Source organism: Nycticebus coucang, chromosome 3 (genome assembly GCF_027406575.1).
Source record: "Nycticebus coucang isolate mNycCou1 chromosome 3, mNycCou1.pri, whole genome shotgun sequence".
In the NCBI taxonomy this organism is placed as follows: Eukaryota; Metazoa; Chordata; class Mammalia; order Primates; family Lorisidae; genus Nycticebus; species Nycticebus coucang.
In genome coordinates this window covers 10,361,020-10,387,489 of record NC_069782.1, presented here as the reverse complement: position 1 = coordinate 10,387,489, position 26,470 = coordinate 10,361,020, and the positions used below count along the sequence as shown (strand labels likewise).

At 50.1% G+C, this 26,470-nt stretch overlaps 2 protein-coding genes across 4 annotated transcripts in view; both read right to left on the bottom strand.

Annotated features, from left to right (window-relative positions):
* Window positions 1-398: 398 nt before the first annotated feature.
* Window positions 399-671, bottom strand: LOC128582203 (monocarboxylate transporter 3-like). The gene has a single exon (XM_053585886.1). The coding sequence runs from the start codon at window positions 669-671 to the stop codon at window positions 399-401; it is 273 nt and encodes a 90-aa protein (XP_053441861.1).
* A 1,892-nt stretch (window positions 672-2,563) lies between these two features.
* Window positions 2,564-26,470, bottom strand: part of BAIAP2L2 (BAR/IMD domain containing adaptor protein 2 like 2) — a 29,602-nt gene continuing 5,695 nt past the window's right edge. For 2 of the 3 annotated variants that reach the window (XM_053585876.1, XM_053585877.1), the window contains exons 5-14: window positions 17,546-17,617; window positions 17,215-17,331; window positions 16,339-16,485; window positions 7,515-7,670; window positions 7,092-7,230; window positions 6,743-6,968; window positions 4,296-4,409; window positions 3,806-4,013; window positions 3,263-3,306; window positions 2,564-3,051 (exon numbers count right to left, since the gene is read on the bottom strand). In XM_053585876.1, coding sequence (XP_053441851.1) covers window positions 2,976-3,051; window positions 3,263-3,306; window positions 3,806-4,013; window positions 4,296-4,409; window positions 6,743-6,968; window positions 7,092-7,230; window positions 7,515-7,670; window positions 16,339-16,485; window positions 17,215-17,331; window positions 17,546-17,617 — 1,299 coding nt within the window. In that variant the 3' untranslated portion in view covers window positions 2,564-2,975. Of the gene's footprint in view, window positions 3,052-3,262; window positions 3,307-3,805; window positions 4,014-4,295; window positions 4,410-6,742; window positions 6,969-7,091; window positions 7,231-7,514; window positions 7,671-16,338; window positions 16,486-17,214; window positions 17,332-17,545; window positions 17,618-26,154; window positions 26,298-26,470 lie in introns of those variants that run through there. The other variant, XM_053585878.1, reaches the window with a different exon arrangement.

Sequence of the window (26,470 nt, the reverse complement as noted above, 5' to 3'; positions counted from 1 at the left end):
AGGGGCTTCCACTCCTGTTTTATCTTCACAAATTCCATGTCTCCACCTGGCACAGCCCGGAACCCTCCCGCCCCCCGCATCAGTCGTCCCCAGGCCCTTTCTCCCACTGTTCTCCGGATGAGATCTCCAGCTCGCCCGCCATCTCCACAGGGGATTAGGGCTGCGGGGAGGGGGAGTGATTCTTTAGATCTCACTCTCCCCACCTGTAAAACAGGCGGGTGTGGGTCTGTTGGCGGGACTGGTGGGGCCTGCCTGAGGGCTACACTTGCAGGACAGACACCTGGGCTGGACTCCTTCTCTGGTCCCAGTCCTTTTCCTGCCCCCTCCTCCCCTCCTTCTGGTGCTGGGGTTTCCATTCCAGCCTGATGGCCCCGGGGAATGCACAGGGGGTCGGGTATCTACTGATTCGGGATCCCCGGGGCCCCAGGGAGGCGGAGGACCCGGTGGAGGCGCTGACCCGTGCCGTAGAGCATGGCCAGCATGATGGAGGACACCCAGGCCGTATCACTGTAGCCAGCGCCGAAGTCGCGCATGAGCGCGCGGAAGAAGACGCTCACGGCCTTGGGAAAGCCGTAGGCGAAGCCGGTGACCACGAAGCAGGCGCCCAGCACCGCCCAGCCCCAGCCGCCATCTGGGGGGCCCATGCCCCGTCGGGGGCCGGCCGCGCCCATTGCCACTGTCTCTGAGGAAGGGGGAGGGTGACAAGAAAAGAGCCGCTTGTTCTGTAGCCCAGAGGAGAGGGATGGAGACTCGCGTAGGGAAACTAAGGTACGGGCTACTCAAGAGGAAACTGAGGTGGGAACTTCACCCAAAGTCTTCCCCTCCTGCAAGGGGCGGTGAAGGATGGAGGGGAGGATATAGGTGGGGGTCCCACCTGAGACTTGACTTCAGGAAGGCTCCCTCTGGAGCGCACTTCTCACCTGTCAGGACTTAGTGGTGGCAGAAAGGGTGCAGATGAGTGGAGAGCCAGGCAGCCAGTGTGTGCTTGGAGGTGTACCTCAGGATGCCAGCGTCCCTCTGTATGTGTGAGGGTCTCAGAACAAACCGAGCAAACCCCAGTGGGACAGATGACAGCTGCAAAAGGGTCTTTGTGAGTGGAGGTATTCCTCCTTGGCCTTGCAGTATGTTCCTAATTTTCCTCAACAATCAGGGATGACTATTGTCATTAGAAGATAAAGGGACCATTAGTCAGGGGAACTAGTTCCAGTTCATCCTAGCTCAGCCAGCCATGGACTTGCTCCATGACTCGGGTAGGTCCTCTCCCCTTACTGAGCCTCAGTTTCCTCACCTGTAAGATGAACAATCACCCCAGGCCTGCTGGGAATCTTGGGGGAGAGAGGCCAGAGCTCTGGCTCCTGCTAGACAGGTGGGGACCTTAAGGGCCACTGGGAGAGAGACCTTCTGCCTTTGCAGCCTCTTGACCCATCCATATACAGAGAACGGCTTCAAAGTCTCACTCACACCATGTGCCCCCTAACAGATGAGGAGGGTGTTCCTCAGAGCCAGGATGGGCCACTCCAGAGCTGGATCAGGAACCCAGGATCCTGGGCACAGCCTCCTTCCTTCTTGCCACCCTCAGCTCCTGAGGTCTCCCTTCTGCCACTGTGCAATGCTGAGACCCTCCCTCCCCAGGGGTACCTGGGACTCTGTCCCTCCCCGAGCAGGACTAGGCTTTGGCTTTTCCTGCATCTCTCAACTATCAAAGCTGCAGCCACATGAGGATGAGGACAAGAGGGTGGCCCTCATTCCACACTCACCTGAACCTGCCTCTGGGTCTGGGTGTCCAGCCTCACATCTCCCCAGACCTGCAGGGAGGGGCTGCCAGGGATGGGAAGCTTACCCTGAGGAGGGCTCCGTTTCCAGCTTCCCACCAGCCTCAGGATCAGCCACCTGCCCTACTCTGGCCAGAGGCTCCCACTCCTGGGCCTGGGGCTTAGAGTGTGTTCCCTCCCCCACCCCACCCGGATAAGAGGCTTTGCTCTGGAGGGGAGAAGCAGCAGAGAGCAGAGTGCTGGGCCTGGCCTCCAAGGTGGGGCTCCTGTCAGGTCCAGGGAGGGATAGAAGAGCCCTCACCTCTTGGAGCCCCAAAGACACATAAAGCTCCGCCCAGTGGGGTCCTAGTCTGGTCCTGGGGGTTCATCCCTGCCCTGGAGAAACCCCACAAGCCCTAATCACCACATTCCAGGAGGGGTTCACTGGCTTTCCCCTGGATAAGGCTAATCCAGGCCTGAGAGCCTGAGTATGTGGGGGCACAGGGGCCAGAACAAAGGGTGCAGTGTCCCAGGCCGCCTGCGGGTAACTTGCTGGTGGTCCTGGGTCTGGGCCACTGCCACCCCTTCCCCCAACTGGGAGCAGTCACCATTGCCTGGGAAACCCATAAGCAGATGGGGATGCACCTTGAGGGCTCTGGGGCACTGCTCTAAAGAACTTTTCAAAATAGGGGGCTGGGAGTGAGACAGGCCTCCCAAGGGAACAATAATGATTTTTAGGACCTCCTGCACTCCACCGTTTCCACCCCCAGCTCCCTACCCTGTCCCCCAGATCAAACACCACAATTCCTGGTGCCATGTCCATTTCCTTTATTTCTCACCATTTATAAAAGTTAAACAGGGCATGTTTGGGGTGGGAGGGTGGGACAAGGAGTTCCTCTCCTCTGGGAAAGAGAAGCGGGAAAGAGGTTGGGGACAAGAGATAGGCCCTCCAGGGAGAGTCCTGGAGCCCTTGGAGGGGAAGAAATTGTTCTGTCCCCTAGTTCCACCTGCTTTACTTTGAAGGCCCCAGACTCCAGGCCAGCACCTTGGAGCTACTTGGGCTGGGGAGTGGTTTGGGGAAGGGCAGTCACCCCTGATCTCAGGGTCCCACTTCTTGGATCAGTTGCTGCTGTTTGTCGCTGCTGCCACTGCTGCCACCAAATCTGCCCAGCCCCTGGGCAGCTGTGTCGGGTAGACCTCAGACCCCTGATGGAGGAAGGCACCTCAGCGGATAAGGGGCGCAGAGCGGTCATTGGTGACAGTAGGACGAAGCTTTACGGTGGCAAAGGGATTGGTGCCCCTGTAGGGAGAGAGGTTGGAGTGAAAGGGACACAAATCCCCACCTGATGGGGCAGGTACACATCTGCCTGCACACATCTACCCACACCTCCAGGCCCAGGAGGGCAGCTGGGCAACTGAGCCGGGTGTCCATGTCCTGCCTCCTGCCCCACCAGGTCACCTCCACCCACCCCCAGCAACAGAGCTCTTCTGATCCCTGTGTGAGGACTCACCTCGGGAAGAGCTCTGGTGGATGCTGCTCCCAGGACATAAGTTTCTGCAGTGGGGTAGGGAAGGGCTGGTTAGTGGGGAGAGGGGCCCCTCCAATCAGTCAGGGACCTGCCATGCCAAGCTCCTGGGGTAACCCTGGCATCCCGAAGCCCAGACTGCTGTTGAGAGTTAGAGCTGAGAAACCCCCAGGCTGGAATCCACCTCCTAGGACTTACCACCTGCCAGGAGGGGCTAGATGACCCCATGGGGAGGTGCCCTCCCTGCCCCAGGGTCCTGGCTGCCAGCTCCAGCCCATGGACCCTGGACTGGAGGAGGAAAAGCCTTTGCCAGCACCCGCAGCAGGACATCAGGGGCTACAGAACCTGACATGAAAGATTTCCCTCACCTCTGCCCCAGCTCAGACCCCATCCCAACCCTCCCTACACAGAAGGTAGACTGAGGCTAGTGAGAGGGTCTCCTGCCGGACAGTATGGGACAGAGCAGAGTGTTTCTGGCCTCCTGCCTCCCTGCCCACTGGATGCCCTGGAGGACAGCTGGGGGCTCACCTTGACGTCACTGGACACACCCATGCTCCCCATGCTGCTTCGGCGGCTACCAGGCAAGGGTGTAGGTGCGGGGCTGGGGGCGCGACTCGGCACGCGGCTGGGGGTACGGGAGCGAGACTGGCCATCCCAATACTCTGAGGACGTGGTAGAGTTGGTTGGCCGGTCCAGGAGGTCATCAAGGCTGTGGCTACCTCGGAGTGGGTAGGACCTGAGTCCAGAGAAAGGGGGTCAGAGGACTGGCCCTGCTGTACCTGAGCGCACCTGGTGGGCCCTTGGGCATCCTGGGTGAAAGGAGGTTATGGCTTAAGGGACGTGGTCCCGAGATGAGACAGGGATGGGCTCAATGACCCTAGTGGTAGAGAGATGGGGTGGCTGGGGTTGGGAGGGCTGGGCCCACTCAAGACTATACCTCACAGACACCTCCCCCAGTGGGTAGGGATGCCCCCCACTAGAGTTCTCAGCCCTCCCCAACCCCTGACAGCTCAGGTACCTGGAAGGTAGCTCGTTCATGGGGTTCACAGAGGTCATAGGGCTCAAGGGGGCCATGGGACTCCTAGGCACTTCTTCCAAAGGCTTTACATAGGCCTCAGGGAACCAGCCGCCCCTATGGGGCAGAAGCAGAGGGGCTGTAAGCAAGGGCCAGTGATTAACAATGATCAACAACAGTTCCAAGCAGGTCAGACAATTACTGTGCACTGCTGTGTACCCTAACTCACTCCAGGGCTATGTGGCTAGTAACTCAGTTAATCCTATGAGGGAAGTTTTTTCTATCATTCAAGGCCTTATACAAGCTGGCCCTAACTTACCCATCCAACCCCATGTCCCACCAGGGGCTGGGGCACCTTGGAGAGGGGGAACCAGAGGTCTGAGAAGGAAAGCAGGGACCAGCAATGGTCAGGCTTCATTCTCTATTCACTGAACACCACCATGGGTCTCATGCACAAGAACAGGACAGGGTCCCTCCTCCCCAGAAGCTCCCAGCCAGGGGAAGACAGATTCAGAACTGATGATCAGGCTTGGCACCTGTAGCTCAGCAGGTAGGGCGCCAACCACATACACTAGAGGTGGTAGGTTCGAACCCAGCCCAGGCCTGCTAAACAACAATGACAACTACAACTGGAAAATAGTTGTGTGTTGTGGTGGGCACCTATAGTCCCAGCTACTTGGGAGTCTGAGGTAAGAGAATTGCTTAAGCCCAAGAGTTGGGGGTTGCTATGAGCTGTGACACCACAGCACTCTATTGAGGGCGACATAGTGAGACTCTAGTCTCAAAAAAAAAAAAAATTGATGATCACTGAGCAGTGTGCTGTGGGTGTCAACAAAGGGGTGGGGAATGAGGGGGGCTCCACAGGCAACGGGCGGAGCCCAGAAAGGGCAACAAGCCCAGGGTGCCCGTCTCTAAATCCAGCGCTCTTTCCATCTCAGCCCAGCCGACGGCCCTCTAACCCAGGCTGTCTGGTCCCAAGTGACCTTCACCCAGAGCACGGTGCCTGCACCCCTGCTCCATAGCATTCAGCACCTGCTTTCAGAGTCTTTGCCCACGCTGGAGGCTCATGACCCCACCACCTTCAGAGTGGCTGCCATGGGGAGAGAAAGGGACTGTGACGGTGGCACCTTAATCTTTACAGACTCCACAGAACCCATGGAATTCTTACAGAATACCTGGGAAGATGTTCTCCAAACAGCCTCAGACCCCAAGCAACAACACCCTCACCACAAGGTGACTAGAAGCTATTTTATCTCACACTGGCAGAGCAGAACCATTTCAGTAGGTTGACTTCTGTTTTCATCTTAAGACGCTGACTCATAGGGCCAGGTGGGATGGCTCATGCCTGTCAGAATCCTAGCACTCTGGGAGGCTGAGGTGGGTAGATTGCTTGAGCTCAGGAGTTAGAGACCAGGCTAAGCAAGAGCAAGACAACTGTCTCTAAAAAACAAGCCGGGTGTTGTGACAGGCCCCTGTAGTCCCAGCTTCTGGGGAGGCTGAGGCAAGAGGATTGCTTGAGCCTTAGAGTTTGAGATTGCTATGAACTATGACACCACGGCGCTCAACCCCAGGGTGACTGAGTGAGACTCTGTCTCAAAAAAAATAGATGCTGATTCATGATAAAATGTGCTATCTTCCTAACCCATAAGTCACAGAACAAATAATGGTGTTCCCAGGGAGGTGGTGTGACAGAAGTGGCTGAGGTCTGTCATCAGGCCCCCAGGAACCTTGCTAAACATCTGTCATCTGATGGGGATCTTCAAGGTGGGTACTCAAGGGGCGCATGGTGTCCATGTCCTCAGTCTCTCCCCACTGACCCCTTTCATTCCTGGTCCATATGGTCACCTGCCCAGCCATGGACGACCTTTGCACCTATGAACTCTCCATGCATCACCCATGCCTCCACTCGCCCACCTATAACCCAGATGGGCAAGTACCCAGGGGTTACACATCCCCTGTGTAACCCTAACCCTAACCCTCTCCCATCACCCACCAATCTGTGTGTGCACCCTAAAGGCACAATTTCCCGTGCCCTCAATCACCCAGTCACCCCACCCATCAGTGCACACATCCGCCCACATTCTCATCCCCTCCCTCACCTGTCCACCTGTCCTCCATCTACTCAGCCACAGGCCCACCCTCCATCAGAGCTGGGGCTGCCTCCACCTCACAGGGCTATGCAACAGGTCTGTGCACTTTGAGGAGCACCTGCCCATCCCCATCCTCTACCACATCTCAAGGTTTACCCTGAACTTGGTAAGGAGACTCTTCCTATCCCCAGAAAAAAGATGAGGAAATTTAGGTAGGGTGTGAGTGGTGAGAGGAGAGGAGAGTCATCTGGAACCCTAGGGGAGGCCAAGGAGGACTCCTCCTTCTTTGGGCCTAGAGCCCAGGCCCCTGAGGCCTACTTCTCACACCACCCCCTTGCACCCGGAGGTTCACACACTCACGTGGAGGAGCCCTCTAGCTTTCCGTAGAGCCAGCCGTTCTGGGCCTCAGGCACTAGCACCTCCACCACGTCTCCGGCTGAGAAGCGCAGCAGCGTGTGGTTGGCGCCCTCAGAGTGGGAGACCAGGGCGCGGACTCTCCTGGTGCTTCCGCCGCCCCCGCCGGCTCCGGGGCGCTCACCGAAGGAGTTGGAGCGCGAGCGCTCGGTGCCGCTGGTGTAGAGCGAGGCTGCAGGGCGGGAGAGCGGCGGCACGTGGGCGGGAAGTTCTCCTTGGAGTCTGCCCTCGCTCCCTCCTGCTGCAGCCCCGCGCAGACCCTCTTCCTGAGCGCTCCAGGGCTCAGGGCACTCACTGGCCGACGGCGTCCGGGGCAAGGACCGGCGGTCTGGCTCCAGCTGCGACGCAGCCCTTGTGTCGGCGGGCTCGGGGCCATAGGAGCCGGAGCCGTGCCGGTTGCGGGGGGAGCTGAACTCGCCCAGAGGCCGCTGGGGCTGCGAGGGGAGACGGGCAGGGGAGGGTGGGGCGGGGGAGGCGGGGGCCGCGCCTAGACCAGCCCCCACCCCCAGTCCCAGCCGTCGGCGTAGGGGTTCAGGGGCCGCCGGCCCAGCCACCACGGGGGCGCAGAGGCCGCGCCAGGGCGGAAGGGCGGGCGGGGAAGCGCGGCGTAGAGCGGGAGCCTGGGGGGAAGGAGGCCCCAGGCGGAGGCCCTCAGGCCCCAGGGCCCCGCGGGAGGCGGCAGGGGCACGAATGGCGGTGGGGGCGCCCAGGGCCTCACCATGTCCAGACGGGTGGGCGTCAGGCGGCCCGAGGGGTAGGGCGGCCCCAGCACGGAGCCCAGCAGGCCCGGGGAGTGTGCGCGCGACGACGGGCTGCGGCTGGCATCCGACTGCTCCTTCCACAGCAGCACGCGGTTCTGGAGTATCCCCCGGGCCTGGCCGAGTGGGGGCACAGGGGTCAGCCAGGTCCGAGCAGCTTCCTGAATCCTGGGGACTCAATAATGGCACCCTAGACCTGAAGACTGGGCCCGGCAAGCATGACCATATTTTCTACCTGGAAGGAGCCAAAAGACTGCTGAGATAGCACTTTGGGTTACTCACTGTCGGACCTTCCCCCTTCCACCACCACTTTTGTCAGAGGTTTCTCAGTTTCCCTGGGGGGCTTCCCCTGAGCCCCAGTCTGGGTGTTTTAGCTGGGGCTGTCCTCAGTGCTCAGCTAAAGGGGTAGGGGTAGAACCTAGGCTTGCTCACTCAGGTCCACCATCCTCCTGGCTGCAGTGAGTGGCTCAGGGATGGCACTTAGCCAAAAACTGTCACCAACAAACCTGTAACACCTGGAAAATACATTCTTTTACCTCAAGAGACTTGCTGAAAAGGTAAAGCCAACATGAGGAATTCAGTGTAGTAGACCTCTGTAAGTTGACCATCCAAGGGACTGTAAACAAACTGGTTAACATCTGGAGATGGTCAACATATGGAACTAGGGCTACTGTACTGATATGTACACGAGGTAGGTGCATGTCTGGAGGTGGTCAGCACAGGGAGGTGGTGAACTGTGGAGGTTCTACTATAATTAAACTAAGCAACCGATGGGTGGCTGACATCGTTTGTGCTCCTGGATCCAGCTATGTCTGAAACCCTTCAGCTTCCCCTTTTCTGTTTAAGCCAGTTTGAGTAATTTTCTAAAAGAGCCTTTTCAAATGCATTTTTCCAGTTCATCCCTACAGTCTACATAAGCATCTTCTTTCTAGTATCCCCAACACACAAGTATCTCCTTCTGCTTGAATACTTTCAAGGACAGGAAATTCAGCAGCTGACCACACAGTCCATACCAACTGCAGCTGGGAGAGGGGAGGGCTTTAAATGTTCAACCTGATGTGTGTATTAATCACGTTTTTTATTTTCTACATTTTATGATATTCTGACACTCCAGGGACTTGCTAATCCTGGGGAGACTGCCCCTCCAAGGGAGCTGGTATCTCTCACTTCCTTCATCCAACTTCACACATCAAGCCAGTATTTTCCCTTGCCCTAAATCATCCCAGGACTAGGTGCGAGGTAATTAGAAACCATCTCTCTAGCCCAGAGCCTGCTGCAATTATTCAAACTATCTGATTCTAAATTTGCCCTAACTTGCCTACCCTGTCCCTCCCATGGAAGCCACAAGGATAGTTCTGGGTCAAGCTTTCTCCTAGCTCTTGCTGCCTCTTGTCTACCTCTGCTATTTCTCCATGTGGCCCTGCATGGCATGACATCATATCCTTTTTTCTTGGGGACTATGAGTAATAAATTTTAATGCCATTGATGTCTCTGTGTCACTAAGTGACTCTATAAATTAAATCCCAGGTAGAATCAAAACACTGCAATTTCTCTAGCTGTAAAAATCTCTCTTTTCTTTTTAGATATTCCCTCCCCCAAGGCCTGGCTTATGACTATCACCTTAGGAATAAGAGAAGCTTCCCTGGCTCGGCACCTGTGGCGCAAGCAGCTAAGGCGCCAGCCACATACACCTGAGCTGGCAGGTTCAAATCCAGCCCAGGCCTGCCAAACAACAATGACGGCTGCCACCAAAATATAGCCAGGAGTTGTGGCGGGCGCCTGTAGTCCCAGCTACTTGGGAGGCAGAGACAGGAGACTCGCTTGAGCCCAGGAGTTGGAGGTTGCTGTGAGCTGTGATGCTATGGCACTCTACCCAGGGTGACAGCTTGAGGCTCTGTCTCAAAAAAAAAAAAAAAGAACAGCTTCCCTTTAATGAGCATTTACTCTGTGCCAGGCTCCATTTTAAATGCTTTATCTGCATTATCTTACTTGATTCTCACAATAGCCCTGGGTGGTAAGTGCAGTTATTATCTCCATTTTATAGAAGAAGATGCTGAGGGTCAGAGAAGTTAAGTGACTTGCTCCAGTAAGCAGTGAAAAGGCCGTCTTGTATTCATCTGTCTTTGAAGAAGCCTCCTATAATGATATCTTTCAATGATCTCTCCTTTGAACCTGGCCCAGCTCCTAAAAACCTTACAGCAATCTTGGCAGCAATAACAAAAAGGCTCAGAGTGCCACATCATGGGAGCAACTAATCTAGCAGGTCCCTAAGTGGGTGCTCCCTCTGTTTCCTTGCAGAAATCAACTAGCAAAGTAGCGCAAAAATAACCCCCCATGGCCTTTGTGCACTTGTTTCAGAGGCGGTAAGTTAAATGAAATCATTGCGATCTGCGAATCACATTTTTAAAGGGATTTGTGTCCAGTGTGAGAACAGTCACGGTGAGCACCTGCCAGGGTGTTAGAAGGTTCTGGTAGTAATGACCACAGCACCGAGCCCCAGCCTGGACAGCACTCAACTTCACTGGCTTTCTCTGCCCTGCCCCCAGGCAATTTAGCCAATGGGCAGCAAGAAGCACTGTATAGGGTTTCAAGAGGAGATTATGAGAGAATTTAAAAAATATTTATGAAATGGAAAATCTATTCTAAGTATGACCTGATAAACTCTAAAAGAAAAGACACAAAAACTTGAATAAATAAAAATAACATTTTCCCATAGCTAAACCTACCATATGTACAACAAAGTCAAATGATACATGGAAAACTGGCAAAAATATTTGCAACTCATATAAAGAGTTCCTACAATTAATAAGACAAATGGAAGAAAAGATATTGGTAAGTCATAGTAAAGAAAATCAAATGGCGGGGCGGGCCTGTGGCTCAGTCGGTAAGGCGCCGGCCCCATATACCGAGGGTGGCGGGTTCAAACCCAGCTCCGGCGAACTGCAACTAAAAAATAGCCGGGCGTTGTGGCGGGCGCCTGTAGTCCCAGCTACTTGGGAGGCTGAGGCAAGAGAATCGCTTAAGCCCAGGAGTTGGAGGTTGCTGTGAGCTGTGTGATGCCACGGTACTCTACCGAGGGCCATAAAGTGAGACTCTGTCTCTAAAAAAAGAAAGAAAGAAAATCAAATGGCTCTAAAACATGAAAAGGTATCAATCTCACTTATATTGAGAGATTGGGGTAAAACTACCCTGAGATACTATTTTACTTCTTTGATGAGCCAAGATCAAAAACACAGAGTCTCATACATTGCTGATGGAAGTGTAAATTGATGCACCTAGTGCCTATATTCTTGGACTAACCCAATTTCATTATGAGGAATTTATCCTGGAGACAGACTTGCACGACTGCAGTCAACCCAGAAAAGCTAAAGGCAAGGTAGGAAGGCAGGTTATTGACTAGGTTTGGACTAAGCAAAGACTGAGTATTGAAGATGAATGACAAAAATACCGTACTGTGCCCAAGTACTGATAGTTCTTTATCTTGTAACTATGCAATCTGCTTATAAATAGAGTAACAAGGAAATGTTTATGCTTTAATATCTTACGAGTTAGATCCTGGAAGTTCTAAAGCTCAGCTGGGTCAGATAACATGCCACCTGTTCCCCATGCTATAGCAGGTCTGACTGCTGCACTCATGAGGGGCGATCACCCACTATGAGGCAGTCAAAGGAGGGTCAGCTCTTAACATTGGAGGGTAACTGCTTAGGACACAGGCAAAGAGGAGTTTCCCTCCAAAGAAGATATATAAATGGCCAATCAGCACGTGAAAAGATGTTCAGCATCATTAGCTGTCAGGGAAATGCAAATCAACACCACAATGAGAAATCACTTCATACCCATTGGGATGGCTAGAATCAAAAAGACAGTAACAGAAGGGAGGATGTGGAAAAATTGGAGCCCTCATAAGCTACTGATGGACATGTAAAATAGCACAGCCATTTGGAAAAGAGTCCTCTAATGGTTAAGTGCAGAATTACCATAGGATTCCGCAGTTCCCCTCCTGTAAACCCAGAAGCACTGGAAACACATGTTCACACAAAAAGTTGCACATGGACATTCAGAGAAGCATTATTCATAATAGCCCCAAAGTGGAAACTACCCAGCTGTCCATCAACTGATGAATGGGCAAATAAAATGTGTTCTATGCAGATAATGGAATATTATTTGGCAATAAAAAGGAAGCCAGTAATAAAAGACCACATATTGGGGCGGCTCCTATGGCTCAATGAGGAGGGCGCCGGCCCCATATACTGAGGGTGGCGGGTTCAAACCTGACCCCGGCCAAATTGCAACAAAAAAATAGCCAGGCTTTGTGGCGAGTGCCTGTAGTCCCAGCTACTCAGGAGGCTGAGGCAAGAGAATCACCTAAGCCCGAAAGCTGGAGGTTGCTGTGAGCTGTGATGCTATGGCACTCTACCGAGGGTGACAAGGTAAAACTCTGTCTCTAAAAAAAAAGACCACGTATTGTATGATTCCATGTATGTCAAATGTCCAGAATGTGCGAAACTATTGAGACAGAAAGTAGTGGTTGCCTCAGGCAGGGAAGGGAGGATTAGGGGGTTACAGCTAAGGGGTACTGAGCTTTTTTTGTAGGGAGAGAGTAATAAAAATGTTCTAAGCTTGGGCGGCGCCTGTGGGTGCCGAGGGTGATAGGTTTGAACCCGGCTGCGGCCAAACTGCAACAAAAAAACAGCTGGGCGTTGTTGTGGGAGGCTGAGGCAAGAGACTTGTCTAAGCCCAGGAGTTGGAAGTTGCTGTGAGCTGTGATGTCACAGCACTCTACCAAGGGAAACAAGGTAAAACTCTGTCTCTAAAAAAAAAAAAGTTTTAAGCTTGATAGTAGTGAAGGACGCACAACTCTGTGAATCTACTATAACCCATGGAATTGTACACTTTAAATAGATGAACTGGATGGTAAGTGAATTACATCTCAATAAAATTTTTTAAAAAAGAAGTTGTGCTAGCTCAGAGTCTGTAGCTTAGTGGGTAGGGCACTGGCCACATATACCAGGGCTGGTGGGTTTGAACCCAGCCCAGGTCTGCTAAACTACAATGACAACTACAACAAAAAAATAGATGGGCGTTGTGGCGGGCACCTGTAGTCCCAGCTACTTGGGAGGCTGAGGCAAGAGAATTGCTTAAGCCAAGAGTATGAGGTTGCTGTGAGCTGTGATGCCATAGCACTCTACCGAGGGTGATATAGTAAGACTCTGTCTCAAAATAAATAAATAAATAAATAAATAAATAAATAATAAAGAAGTTGTGCTTCCTGGGAAGATCATTTTGTGGAGGAGAGTAGGAGATAAAAAAGCTGAGACTGGGGCTGGGTGTGGTGGTGACAGTGGGCAAATATCAGCTTGAGCCAAGATCAGTCACTGGGTCTACCAGTGCGCACCACCTCTGCTCAGAACCAGAGGCTCAGGGAGTGTCTGGCAGGGGAAGGAGCTCAGGCGAGGCTGCTGGGACAGCTGGCTAGGAGGCCATCTTTTGTTTTCATCTTGGAGGGGAGAGGGCAGAAGCAGAACCCAATTTCATTAGACTTCTTCATATGCCCGGCTCCATCACAGTCTCAACCCTAGGAGGTGGGAATTATTTCTTTCCTTTCCAGATAAATGGAGCCCAATTCTTCACTTGCTAGCATTTGCAGCCAGGGTACAGAGTTGTTGGGAAACCAAACAAGAGTATGAATAAATAGAACGTGAAGAGAAGAGCAATGAGGCTGGGGGAGGGGAGGGGAAGGGGAGCATCAGGACAGAAGCTGGGTGGGTAGGTGGGACTCACACTCAGACACGAAAGAGACCCAGGGTCTAGCATGGCACCTGGGCTTAAAAAACATTTGTTGAATAAATGAATGAGTGAACAAATTACATTGGAAAAATGCAGGCACAAAGTTATTGATATATGAGGGAATAGATGTCCCTGCTCTCCTCCAGCAGATCTCACCACCCCCCTCTCTTGAGGGTCAACAGCAAGCCCAGGTCAAGCAGGCAGGCAAGTCTGCATTACAGGAGGCTTTGGCCCCTGCTGGACCATTACAGAACAGAGCAAGATGGAACTTTGACCACAGCTAGGCTGGCTGGGATCTGAGAAGCCAGCAAGGACTGGGAGTCGGAGGCACAGCAGTGCAGCAGAGACACCTAGTAGGGCAACATGGAGGGTCCCTTCTGAGTGTGGCCTTGGACGGGCCTTTCCTGAGCTCCAGGAGCCCATAGAGATTGGGCTGCTGCTAGTCCACAGGGTTCTTTTATGGAATTTAGGGACAAATGTCCCCTCTGGGTAGACAGAGGCTGGTGAGCACACACTGAATGAATGGATGACCTATTTGTGCAAAGAAAAAGTGCTCCTTTCTCTAGGCAAACACAGTCTGTACCAGTGTGTTCAGTCTGGAGAGCGAGCATAGCATGGTCCCTACTCTCAATCAGGCACCCTCATGCAGTGCTCAACCTGTGTAACCTTCCCCAGAAGCCCCATCATGGCAGTCTTCCACATGGGCAAACTAAGTCGACTCCCATCCCCATGACTGAATGAGAGCTGATGCTTGCAACAGGGAGCCCTGGAACAGAGTAGGGTCCTCCCTTGCAACAGGGAGGTCTGGAACAGAGTAGGGTCCCTTGCCACATGACTGGCTTCTGGACAATTAGATAAGGCAGCCCAATGGGGTAGAGACTGCTTCATTCCCCAACCTCACATTTTCCTGAGGCCCTTGCCGCTCACCTCAACCCAGAATGAGTGGAGGAAAGAAATAAGGCACCTAAGGGGTCCCAGTGTTCTAAGAATAGAGCCCAGCAGACTGCCGGGCAGCTGGGAGAAGGAGGGAACAAGCTTGACGAGGACTTGATAATGAAGACCTTCTTAACCAGACACAGCATGATTTTAAGATTGAAAATGGAACAGATGAACTAAAAGAGATGATGGACCAGTTAAGAATGGAATCAGTGGCCTGATAACCTAGATGGGGAGAAAAATCTTAAATACTGAGCGGGAATAAGGGAAATAGTGCTGGCGAGGAAGGTCATAGTTGCAGTGATAGGAATTTCAGGAAAAGGAAAGATGGCAGAGACGTAATAATTAAAGAAACAGAAGAGGAAATAATGCCCCTGACCTGAAGAAAGACTTGAGCCTGTGGCCTGAAGACCAGTGACTGAGGCACCTATTAAGGTAGCACCTGGGCAACTTCCTAAGTCCCAAGGATACAAAGAAAATCTCCATAGAGGAAAAGCCAGTTACGGACAAGGGAAAAGACACAAACCAGCACCAGACTTTGTATCTAACACAAGGAACTAGGAAATAGAGGATATCTATCACTTTGGACCATGAGAGGAAAGGCCTATGGCTCTGGAGCCCTTTAACCAGCCCCTGTACAGTCACCAGGCAGAGTGACAGCCAGCCATATGCAAACGCGCAAGGATGCTGATGACGCATCTGCCAAAGCTACTCATGAAAGTGCTCTAACCACACCGATCAATCAAAACAGACATCAGGCAGTGGGGGGTGAGAGCGGTGAGTCAGTGGTAGACAGTGTATCTGATGACACGTGTGAAGAACTGGGGGCAGAGGGTGGCGGTGCACAGGGCAGTGGTAATACAGGTAATCTACGTAAAGTTTCTTGAAATACAAGGGCCATGCTAGAAAGAAAAGACTAGTGAGGGTCTGGAACTAAAAGTCCTGAATGATCTTGGCAAAACTAAGAGTTGGGGGTGGAGGATGAAGGAAGGAATAAAAGCTTTCCAAGGGCCTTATCTCAGATAGCAGGGAGGCTGGGAAAATACTTCTCAAGGTCTTCTCCTGTGGGCTTCAGAGAGCAGCAGACTGAGGGGTGTGTGTGTGTGTGTAGGGGGAAGTCATCATTCCTTTAAAAATTAATAGATGAATATGCATGTGATTATGAGGGTCACAAAGTGGAGGTCACCACAAGTAGAGAGAAAAGAGTAGAATTTCCAAATTAATAAGGGAAAAGAGGAATATATAGCAACTCAACTAAACAGACAAGTATGACAATGGGAGAAAAAGAGGAAATGATGATGTAAATGCAGCCAGCTCAAGTTCTCTAGAAGGAATAAAACCAAGGGGTATCAGTCATTATGTTAAAAGGGAACTGCCTGGATTCCTCCTCTATTAAATGACATAGACTGTCAGATTGATCAAAAATCAAACCTTAGCTATATGGTAGCAACAAAAACACAGTTAACATACAGAGATAAGCAAAGAGAAGAGAAAATAGGAAAAGCAATGTTAATATCAGACAAAGTGGAATCAAAAGCATTGAATTTGATTATAGTAAATACATAAATGGCAATATTTACAGAGAAGTACAAAAGTCATAACCCCCAAAGCACCAAACAACATGGCAACTAAATTCAGAAAGCAAAATCCAACAGAAATCCAATGAGAAGTGAGAGAATCTGACTGGCATAGCAGATAGAATGAAATAAGGGTATAGAGAATTTAAGTAATGTGATAAAATTAATAGACAATAACTGAATAAACCTATTAATTAATGAATTTTTGAATGGTGACAATATGCATGCAAGAATAAAAAAAGGCTCATACATGAATAAATAAATGCATAAATTAGTGAATGCATGCCAAAAAATGAACAAAATCATGAATGAATAAATGAGTTATGAAGTGATACAAAGAAATGAATAAATGGAGTGAAATAAAATAAATTTCTACAAAGAGAAAGGAAAGAAAGGAAAAGGGAAGAGGGGAGGGAAATTCCTGTGTACAGCCATTGCTGAAAGGTTGCAGCCCTCAGAGGGCCCTGCTGCAGCCCCAGCTCACCCTGCCGAAGAACTGCAGGAAGGTGTTGGAAAGCAGCAGGTGCTTCTCGGCCAGGAAGCGATAGCGCCGTTTCTCTTCCAGTTCCGCTGCCCGCTGACTCTCAGACACAAAGGCCTGCATCTGCGTGTGCAGCCGGTTCACGCTCTCCTGGCGGGGAAAGGGAAGGGACTCTGGCTCTGGGTGTCATCCTGCCTGACCCACCTCCTCCCTCCACCTGCCCTGAGCACTGGCCCTGTCCCAGCTCCAGCACCTGACCCTTGGTGAGCACTAGCATCCTTATGAGCCTGGGCCCTGCATCCCCCTGGCCTGGCTGCTTCTTGCAGGCAGGGCTGGTGTCTGAGCCATCACTCTGTCCCTGGCACCAGTGCAGGCCTGAGCTCAGAGGTGGGGCCCAGGGAGGCTGGTTTAATGAGAATACGAGCGAGTGGATTAATAACCCTTACTCGGGAGGAAAGATTCTGAAGAAGGGAGACATGAGCTCACTTAGGATAGGAGGTAGAGGGTGAACCCTTGGATTTGGGTCTTGAGACAGAGGCCAAGGATAAGGACCTGGTCTGGAGGGGAGGGACTGGCCCAGCAGGAGTGCAGGTGTGGCAGCTGGTGGATGGCACGTTTGCTACCATCTTCAGGAGCAGCTCATCTTCTCAGTGAAGTAGGAGTGGGGGTGGTTGGTACTGGGGTTGTGGGAGAGGCCTGGGGACTCCAGGAAAGGCCAGGAAGCCACAGGCAAGGAGGGGTGCTGGGATGGTTCTGTTCTCTCAAGCTGTGCTCACCACAGCTGAGCTGGTGCTGGGTGGGAGATCTCGGGGGTGTTGGGGGTTCCCCAGACGCCACCTTGCCTTGAGACCTGCCCTCTGCCCACCCCTACCCTCGTACCTTCATCTCCCGGGCGTTCTTGTCCCTCTTGCGCTCCATGCGCCACAGCTCAGACATGCACTTCTCCAGGTTGGCCGCTCGGTGGCGGTACTCGATCTCGTAGTGCTGGCGGCTGTCCTGGGGTAGGGTGAAGGGGCAGGGAGAATCCCCCCGCGTCAGAGAGCGCTCAGGACACCCGCCCCAGGGGTCAGAGCCTTGGGCCGGGACCGGGGGCCCAGCCGGGAACACGTACGACCTGCAGCCCGTCATTGCCCAGCACTGGCCTCTGTGCGGCCGCACGTCAAATGGGCTGAGCAGTTCCCGCCTGGGACGGCGGGGAGGCCGGACTCACCTTGATGAACTGCATATCCAGCTTGGTGTTCTTCTCCATGTGCTGCAGCAGGTCGCCGTGGAACGTCTGCACCTGCGTGGAAGGCAGGATGGGCGTGACCGGGCGGCCCTCTTTTCTACTACCACGCCCTGCGGACAGACAGGGCCCTCTCCATGCCCCCTCCCTGGGGCACACACTTTATTAAGGGGTCCTGTGAGCGCCTCAGGAAGCTGAGGGCAGACCCCACGGATGGGGGACCATGAACTGTCAGCTCTGTGGACACAGTGATTCCAGTAACTCTCAAGAAGTCCTTTTGCCACCTGGGCAGGAACCTCCCACCCCTTGAAAGAACTCTCTCTCTGGGTTAATCCCATTCCTCCTCCCCTCCACTTGAACCCCCTCCAGTCAGTTTCTATATCCCATGGTCAATTCTGAGAACTCTTCTTCTTTTTTTTTTTTGAGACAGAGTCTCACTTTTTTTGCCCTCAGTAGGGTGCTGTAGCATCATGCATAGCTCATAGCAACTTCAAACACTTGGGCTCAAGTGATTCTCTTGCCTCAGCCTCCCACGTAGCTGGGACTACAGGTGCCCACCACAACGCCCCGCCATTTTTGGAGACGAGATCTTGCTCTGGAGCTCAGGCTGGTCTCAAACCTGTGAGCTCAGGCAATCCACCTGCCTCAATCTTCCACAGTGCTGGGATTACAGGCATGAGCTACCGGGCCAGCCTCATCTGAGGACTCTTCTGACCCATGCCGTCAGCGTCATTTGACTCAGTTGAGCACTCTCCTTGAAACGCCTCCTGTCCTCATCTCCAGCTCAGCCTCTCCTCCTCCTCCCTAGCTGCTCCTTCTTGCCCCCTCTTCTTCATGATCCCTTGAGGATGGTGTCACCAGGACTCAGGCCTTGTGCCTCCCTCCTTCTCTATCCACAGCCTCAGTGAGCTCACCCAGTCCATGTGCTGACAACTCCCTGGTATCTTTCCTAGCCAAGACCTTGCCCACAAACTCTGGTCTTGTACCTATAATTGATTATTCCACATCTCTGACTGGTTTTCCAAAAAGCACCTCAGCTAATGGCAACTCTGCCTTTCCAGATGGTCACACTGAAACCTTCACATATCCTTCACTCTCTTTCCTTCACACCTGACATAGATCCATCAGAAAATCCTTTTGGCTCTGCCCTCTGGCCTCTCCTCAACGCCACCTAGCAGGCTGTGGCCATTCCCCAAGCCCGATTGCCGTGGCCCCCTGTTAGTGCAGTGGCCTCCTAACTGGCCTTCATGCTCCTGCTTTCCCCCTGGCCCTGGCCCTTTGTTTGTAGCACAGGAGCCAGTGTCATACTACCCTGTCAAGTGGTAAACAATTGTAAAATTGTTGATGACATTTATGATGCCTTCAAAAACATCAGATACCTAGGAATAAATCTGTCAAAACATGTGCCAAGGATGCTATGCTGAAAATGACAAAGCATTGCTAAGAAACATAAATAGAGAAATACACCATATTTACGGATCTGAAGACTCAATATTGTTAGGATGACCATTGATTTAAAGGTTATCACAATCCCTAACAAAATTCCAGAAAATTTTCTTGAATAAATTGACAAGCTGATTGATTCTATAATTTGTATGAAAATGCAAAGGATAGGCAAAACAATTTTGATTTTTTTTATTTTGGCAAAACAATTTTGAGGGTGGCACCTGTGGCTCAGTGGGTAGGGCACCGACTCCATATACCAAGGGTGGTGGGTTTGAACCTGGCCCCGGCCAAACTGCAACAAAAATAGCTGGGTGTTGTTGCGGGTGCCTGTAGTCCCAGTCACTTGGGAGGCTGAGGGAAGAGAATCGCCTAAGCCCAGGAGTTGGAGGTTGCTGTGGGCTGTGACGCCACGGCATTCTACCAAGGGTGATAAAGTGAAACTCTGTCACAAAAAAAAAAAAAAAAATTTTTTTTTAAAAAGAAAAAGTTGTTGGGCGGCACCTGTGGCTCAAGGAGTAGGGCGCTGGTCCCATATGCCGGAGGTGGCAGGTTCAAACCTAGCCCCGGCCAAAAAAAGAAAAAGTTCTTAGACTACTTGAGTATTTGCTATAAAGCTACTGTAATTAATACAGTGTGACTGGTATAAGGAAAGACAAATATACCAATGGAACAGCGAGCCAGAAATGGACCCATATATATATGATGGACCAATTTTTGACCAAGACATCAAGTCAATTCAATGGGTAAAGGAAAGTGCTCTCTACCTCATTGCTGAGTATCACTACAGTCACCAGATGGCCAAGGGGAGGACTTTGAAGGTGACTGTAGTGATAGTCAACAATAAGGTATGTATCACTTTTCTTAGGATGAGCTCGCAAACTTAATCATCCAAACTTGTATTCACACAGGAAGAAATAAACCCTGACTCCATCTCACTTCATTTATTAAAAAAATGTGAGATGAGCCATAGAAATAAATGTAAAACCTAGAATATAGAGTTTCTAGAAGAAAAGTTAAGAGAATATCTTCACCATGAGGAAGGCAAAGATTTCCTGGATAGAACATGAGCATGAGCCATTTACAAAACTTGTTCAATGGGGCTTAATAAAAATTTTAAATTTCTGTGCATCAAAACCAGACACTATTAAGAAAATGAGTATACACACAAGCTACAAATTGGGAAAAATATTCACTATCTGTATCTGGCAAAGGACTCATATCTTAACTAAAGAAAGAATTTTTTTGAGACAGAGGCTCAGTTTGTCACCCTTAGTAGAGTGCTGTGGCGTTATAGCTCATAGCAACCTCAAACTCTTGGGACTCAAACGATCCTCTTGCCTCTGCCTCCCAAGTAGCTGGGACTAGCTCACAGCACCCTCACACTCCTGGGCTCAAGTGATCCTCCTGACTCAGCCTCCTGAGTAGCTGGGACTATAAGCACGTGCCACAATGCACGGCTATTTTTAGAGACGGGATCTTGCTCTGGCTCAGGCTGGCCTCCAACTCCTCAGTTCAGGAAATCCACCTGCCTCAGCCTCTGAAAGTCTAGGATTACAGATGGAAAGAACTGTCAACAGTAAATAAGTCAACAGTAAATATAACCCAATAAGTATGGGTAAAAGACTAAACGAACAGCATATGGAAGATGATGTAAAAATGTCCAACAAACCCACTAAAAGTCATTAGTCAACAGGGATATCAAGACAAAACCACAGTGAAATGCCATTTCATACCCATCAGAATGACTATGATAAGAAAGATGAACCACCCTGAATGTTAGCAAGGACAGAAAGCAATGGCAATTTTCATTCATTGCTGGTACGAATGCAGAACAGTACAAGAACCTTGGAGAACTCTCTGGCAGTTTCTTATAAAGCTAAACATATGTCAACCCTGTGACCCATAAATTCTACTCTCAGATATTTATCCAACAGAAATGAAAACATACGAAAAAAGACTTGCACAAGAACATTCACAGCAGCCCTATTCACCATAGCTCTATAACAGCCTTCAACTGGAAACACCCCAATTGACTATGAATGGAAGAACGGATAAACAAATTGCGGTATATTCATACGTTGAAATACCAAGCAATAAAACAGAACAAAGCATTGATACAAGCAACAACATGAATTAATCTTACAGACCTTATGCTGAGTGAAAGAAGCTGAACACAGAAGAACACAGAGTGTACAATTCCGTTCATATGAAGTTCTAGAATAGGCAAAATTAATCTCTAGAGATTTGGAAATGAGAAAGCAATTGCTCCCCTAGGGGGTGAGATTGACAAAAAGGACCTGAGGGAATTTTCTGGGCTGATGGAAATGCTCTGAATCTTATTGAGCATGGTGGCTACATAGTATACAAGCGTCAAAATCCATCATACTTAACACTTAAGAACTGGATCTTCTTTTGTATGTAAATTTTACTCCAATAGAAAAAAATAAGTCAGATTCTGAGAGAATGGTAGCAATGAGTGTAGTTTTTAAATCTTCCTTCATTTCCTCATAAAAAACTGATGGCAAAACTAGAGAGCAAAATCAAAGCCTGAAGACAACATTCACAACAAAACGATGGGACAATATATCCTCACAGACGGCAAATGCAAACCAGTGCCAGCGGTTGGTGTAACCGGCTTTCATGCAGAGGAAGCAGTGGGAGGTGGCCTGCTTGGGGGGCCAGGGCCTTGAGCTCAGGAGCACCCCAACAGAACCAGCAGGCAGGCCCAAGAAGCTTGGCAGGACATTCCAGCAGCTGATGCTCCAAAGGGACTTTTAGAGTCTAGAGGGGTGAGAGCCAGGTGTCTCTGCACAATGTGAAGGAGCACTCTTTTTTTATGTAAATATATTTTATTATTACTTTTTTTTTTTTTTTGTAGACACAGAGTCTCATTGTACCGCCCTCGGTAGAGTGCCGTGGCGGCACACGGCTCACAGCAACCTTTAACTCTTGGGCTTACGTGATTCTCTTGTCTCAGCCTCCCGAGTAGCTGGGACTACAGGCACCCGCCACAGTGCCCGGCTATTTTTTTGTTGCAGTTTGGCCAGGGCTGGGTTTGAACCCGCCACCCTCGGCATATGGGGCCGGTGCCCTACTCACTGAGCCACAGGCGCCTTATTATTACTTTTTTAATTGTTGGGGATTCATTGAGGGTGCAAAGAATTAGGTTGTACTGATTGCATTTCTTAGGTAAAGTCCCTCTTATAATTGTGACCTATCCCCAAGAGTTGTGTCACACCCTGTGATCTCCCACCTCCTCCCTCCTTCCCTCTCGCTGCACTCCCCTTCCTTCACCCCCTACTGTGTACTAGGTCACCATTTGTCCTCATATAGAATTGAGTACATAGGATTCTTAACCTCTTTTTCTTGAGTCTCACTCTGTCACTCTGGGTAGAGTGATATGGTGTCATAGCTCATAGCACCCTCACAGTCCTGGGCTCAAGCGATCCTCCTGACTCAGCCTCCCAAGTAGCTGGGACTTACAGACGCCCAGCACAACACTGGGCTGGTTTTTCTATTTTTAGTAGAGACAGAGTTTTGCTCTTGCTCAGGCTGGTCTCAGACTCCTGAGCTCAGGCAATCCTCCTGCTTTGGCCTCCCAGAGTGCTGGGATTACAGGTGTGAGCCACCGTGCTCCTCCCGAAGGGGCTGTCTTGAAGATCCCTGAAATGGAGCCCGGCTCCACATGGAGAAGATGCAGTGAGTGGGCTCAAAATCCAAAACAGGGACAACAGGGCGGCGCCCGTAGCTCAGTGGGGAGGGCACCAGCCGCATACACCCGGGCCAGCTAAAACAACAATGACAACTGCAACAACAACAAAAATAGCCGGGTGGGCGTTGTGGCGGGCGCCTGTAGTCCTAGCTTTTTGGGAGGCTGAGGTAAGAGAATCGCTTAAGCCCGAGAGTTAGAGGTTGCTGTGAGCTATGCCACCCCGGCACTCTACCCAGGGCGACAGTTTGAGACTTTGTCTCAAAAAAAAAAAAGAAAGAAAGAAAAGGAAAGGAAAAAAAAAGAACAGGGACAATAGATACAAAGGAAAGAGAAAGTCCAACAAAAGTAGAGAAGGGAACAGAACCAGGAAATTATAGAAAGGACTGAAGAAACGAACCTGCCATGTCTTTAAAAAGCTACAAAAGAAAAGATCTCTCGAAGTTAGAAAAACTCCGCTGACTATGCATGCTACTGAAATTTCAGAAAAAAGTCTTTTCCCATAAAAATAAGTAACAGAGGGGCGGTAAAAGTGGCTCAGTGAGTGGGGCTCTGGCCCCATATAATGAGGGTGGCGGGTTCGATCCCAGCCCCAGCCAGACTGAGAAAAAAAAAATAAGCAACAGAAAACCTCTGAAGTAAAATTCAGTAGAAAGTTACTATGAGAAAAAAGGAGAATAGGAAACAAAATAACATTCCCACAAAGCACACCAGAAAGGCCGACCTGCAAAGCAGGAGAAAACTGTCATCCTTGGTTTCAGAGTGAACTAAAAGGTATTAAGGAGATGACACAAGACAGGGCCAAACCAGACGGGTGAGAATTAGAAAAATTCAGAAACGAAGGGAGAGAACTGAGGAAAAAATTAAAAATTTAAAAAGAAAAACAGAAGTTCAGTAATAAAGGCTAATGATAAGGAACATAAGAGTGAATGAAAAGAACAAGTAATGCCTTAAGAGAAATATAAAGGAAAAAGGAGGAAACATTTTTATTTTATTTTTAACTTTTATTTTTTCTGTTGCAGTTTGGCCAGGGCTGGGCTTGAACCCACCAACCTCAGTATATGGGCCAGTGCCCTACTGAGCCACAGGCACCGCCCAGGAGGAAACATTTTTAAACAAAAAAAGGAAATGAAGAAATGGGTACAGAGTTTCTTTTGGGGGCACTAATGAAATGTTCTAAAATTAGATATTGTGGAGGTGGTTGCGAAACTGAAAACATGCTGAAAACCTCTGAATGTTACACCTTAAAAGGGTGAATTTTGGGTGGCGCCTGTGGCTCAGTCGGTAAGGCGCCGGCCCCATATACCGAGGGTGGCGGGTTCAAACCCGGCCCCGGCTGAACTGCAACCAAAAAATAGCCGGGCGTTGTGGCGGGCGCCTGTAGTCCCAGCTACTCGGGAGGCTGAGGCAAGAGAATCGCTTAAGCCCAGGAGATAGAGGTTGCTGTGAGCCGTGTGATGCCAGGCACTCTACCAAGGGCGGTATAGTGAGACTCTGTCTCTACAAAAAAAAAAAAAGGGTGAATTTTAGGGGCGGCGCCTGTGGCTCAAGGAGTGGGGTGCCAGCCCCATATACTGGGGATGGCAGGTTCAAGCCCAGCCCCGGTCAAAACTGCAAAAAAAAATAAAATAAAATAAATAAAAATAAATTTAAAAAAAGGGTGAATTTTATAGTACATAAATTATATGTCAATAAGTCAACAGGTACAGATATAAATATAGATCCCTAGTATGGGCTCTATTCTACCTCCAGATAATAAATCAGAATATCTGGAAGTGGAAACAAAAGAGAAATGAAGAAAAAAGTAAAAGTATGGAAGAGGAAGAGACAAGTGCTGAAGATGAGCTATGAAGACTTAAATACAGACAGCAGGAGTCTCTGGAGGGGAAATGCAAAGAAAGGAAACCAAAAATTCTAAACAACATAATGTTAGACTTTTTTTTTTTTTGTAGAGACAGAGTCTCACTGTACCGCCCTCGGTAGAGTGCCGTGGCCTCACACAGCTCACAGCAACCTCTAACTCTTGGGCTTACGTGATTCTCTTGCCTCAGCCTCCCAAGCAGCTGGGACTACAGGCACCCGCCACAACGCCTGGCTATTTTTGGTTGCAGTTTGGCTGGGGCTGGGTTTGAACCCGCCACCCTCGGCATAGGGGCCGGTGCCCTACTCACTGAGCCATAGGCACCGCCCAATGTTAGACTTTTTGGGACGTGAAAAAGATTTGGGCGGCGCCTGTGGCTCAGTGAGTGGGGCGCCGGCATTGCCTAGGGTGGCGGGTTAGGACCCAGCCCCGGCCAAACTGCAACAACAACAACAACAAAAAAAATAGCTGGGCGTTGTGGCGGGCGCCTGTAGTCCCAGCTGCTCGGGAGGCTGAGGCAAGAGAATCGCGTAAGCCCAAGAGTTAGAGGTTGCTGTGAGCCATGTGACGCCACGGCACTCTACCCAAGGGCGGTACAGAAAGACTCTGTCTCTACAAAAAAAAAAAGATTTGAAACTACATATGTTAAGAGTACATTGTGTAACAGAGTATCAGCCCAGACTGGCCCTCTAGCACTAAAACTGAATTGTATGAAGTATTTTATCTTTAAATATATATAGGGTGGACATAAAGTTCATGTGCAATTCAAAATAGTTTAACATAGTAAATTGCACACGAACTTTATGGCTACCCGGTGTATGCATAGTATCACATACATATGTACATATTACATAGTATTACATATATATTACATATTTGCATTGTATATACACATTTGAATGTATATGTACGTACGTATGTGTTAGCACTGGCCACTAAGAAGGCCTAGAAACAAAGATCAACCCAGCAGCGATGAGCACGCCCAGTGCCCAGATTATAGTCTTGAAATACCACTTGCCATTACAAACATAAAGTAAAAACAGGGTTTCATGAAGAAACGGCTCCAGTCTTGAGTAGCAAAAGTAGCAGATGAGGCTAGAACACCGTGTCATGCTAGATAGCTGTCAAAAGCACTAGGGTCATGTCAACAGGACTCAGGAGATAGATTGGAGAGTCTTCCTTTGAAGATAGGACATTTGTAGCTTCATAAAGATAATAAAGGCAAAGCATTGAAACATATCAAATAGGTTTGTATCTAAGATATTAATAATAGTAGAAAAATACTACATAATGGTGCTGGTAAAAAATAAAGTTACTTGGTCACCTCACCTTCAGAGGTGGCAGGGAGCAAATTTATTACCTTGGAGCCTGATGAGTAAAGGGAATGAATTAAAGTTTTCTGCCACCTCCCCTATGTGAAAAGGGCCAGTGGGTGACAATAGCAGGTAAGAGGCAGCGTCTCCAGTGGACAGTGCTCCTGAAAGAGCATCAGAACAGCAGTGTGTAGCTCCCAGTATATGAATGGCTCTAGATACAGCGATGCCTCTGGCAGAAGAAGACAGCACACTGTCATCTCACCAGTGGGAAGGAACAGGAGTCCCACCGAGGCTCTGGATCCAGAGGACAGCGGAACCAGGTGAATTGCACCAGGAGTGCACCACCAGCAACTTCCAGACCATAGGAAAGCCAGGTCAGATGTCCCCAGGGTCTTCAACAGACAAAGTGTAAGAAAAAGAAATAGATGCAAGGGGAACCAGCAGGTTAAAAGAGAGTCAAAGACATTTTTTATTTTTTTTTTTTGCAGTTTTTTGCCGGGGCTGGGTTTGAACCTGCCACCTCTGGCATATGGGGCCGGTGCCCTACTCCTTTGAGCCACAGGCACCGCCCGACATTT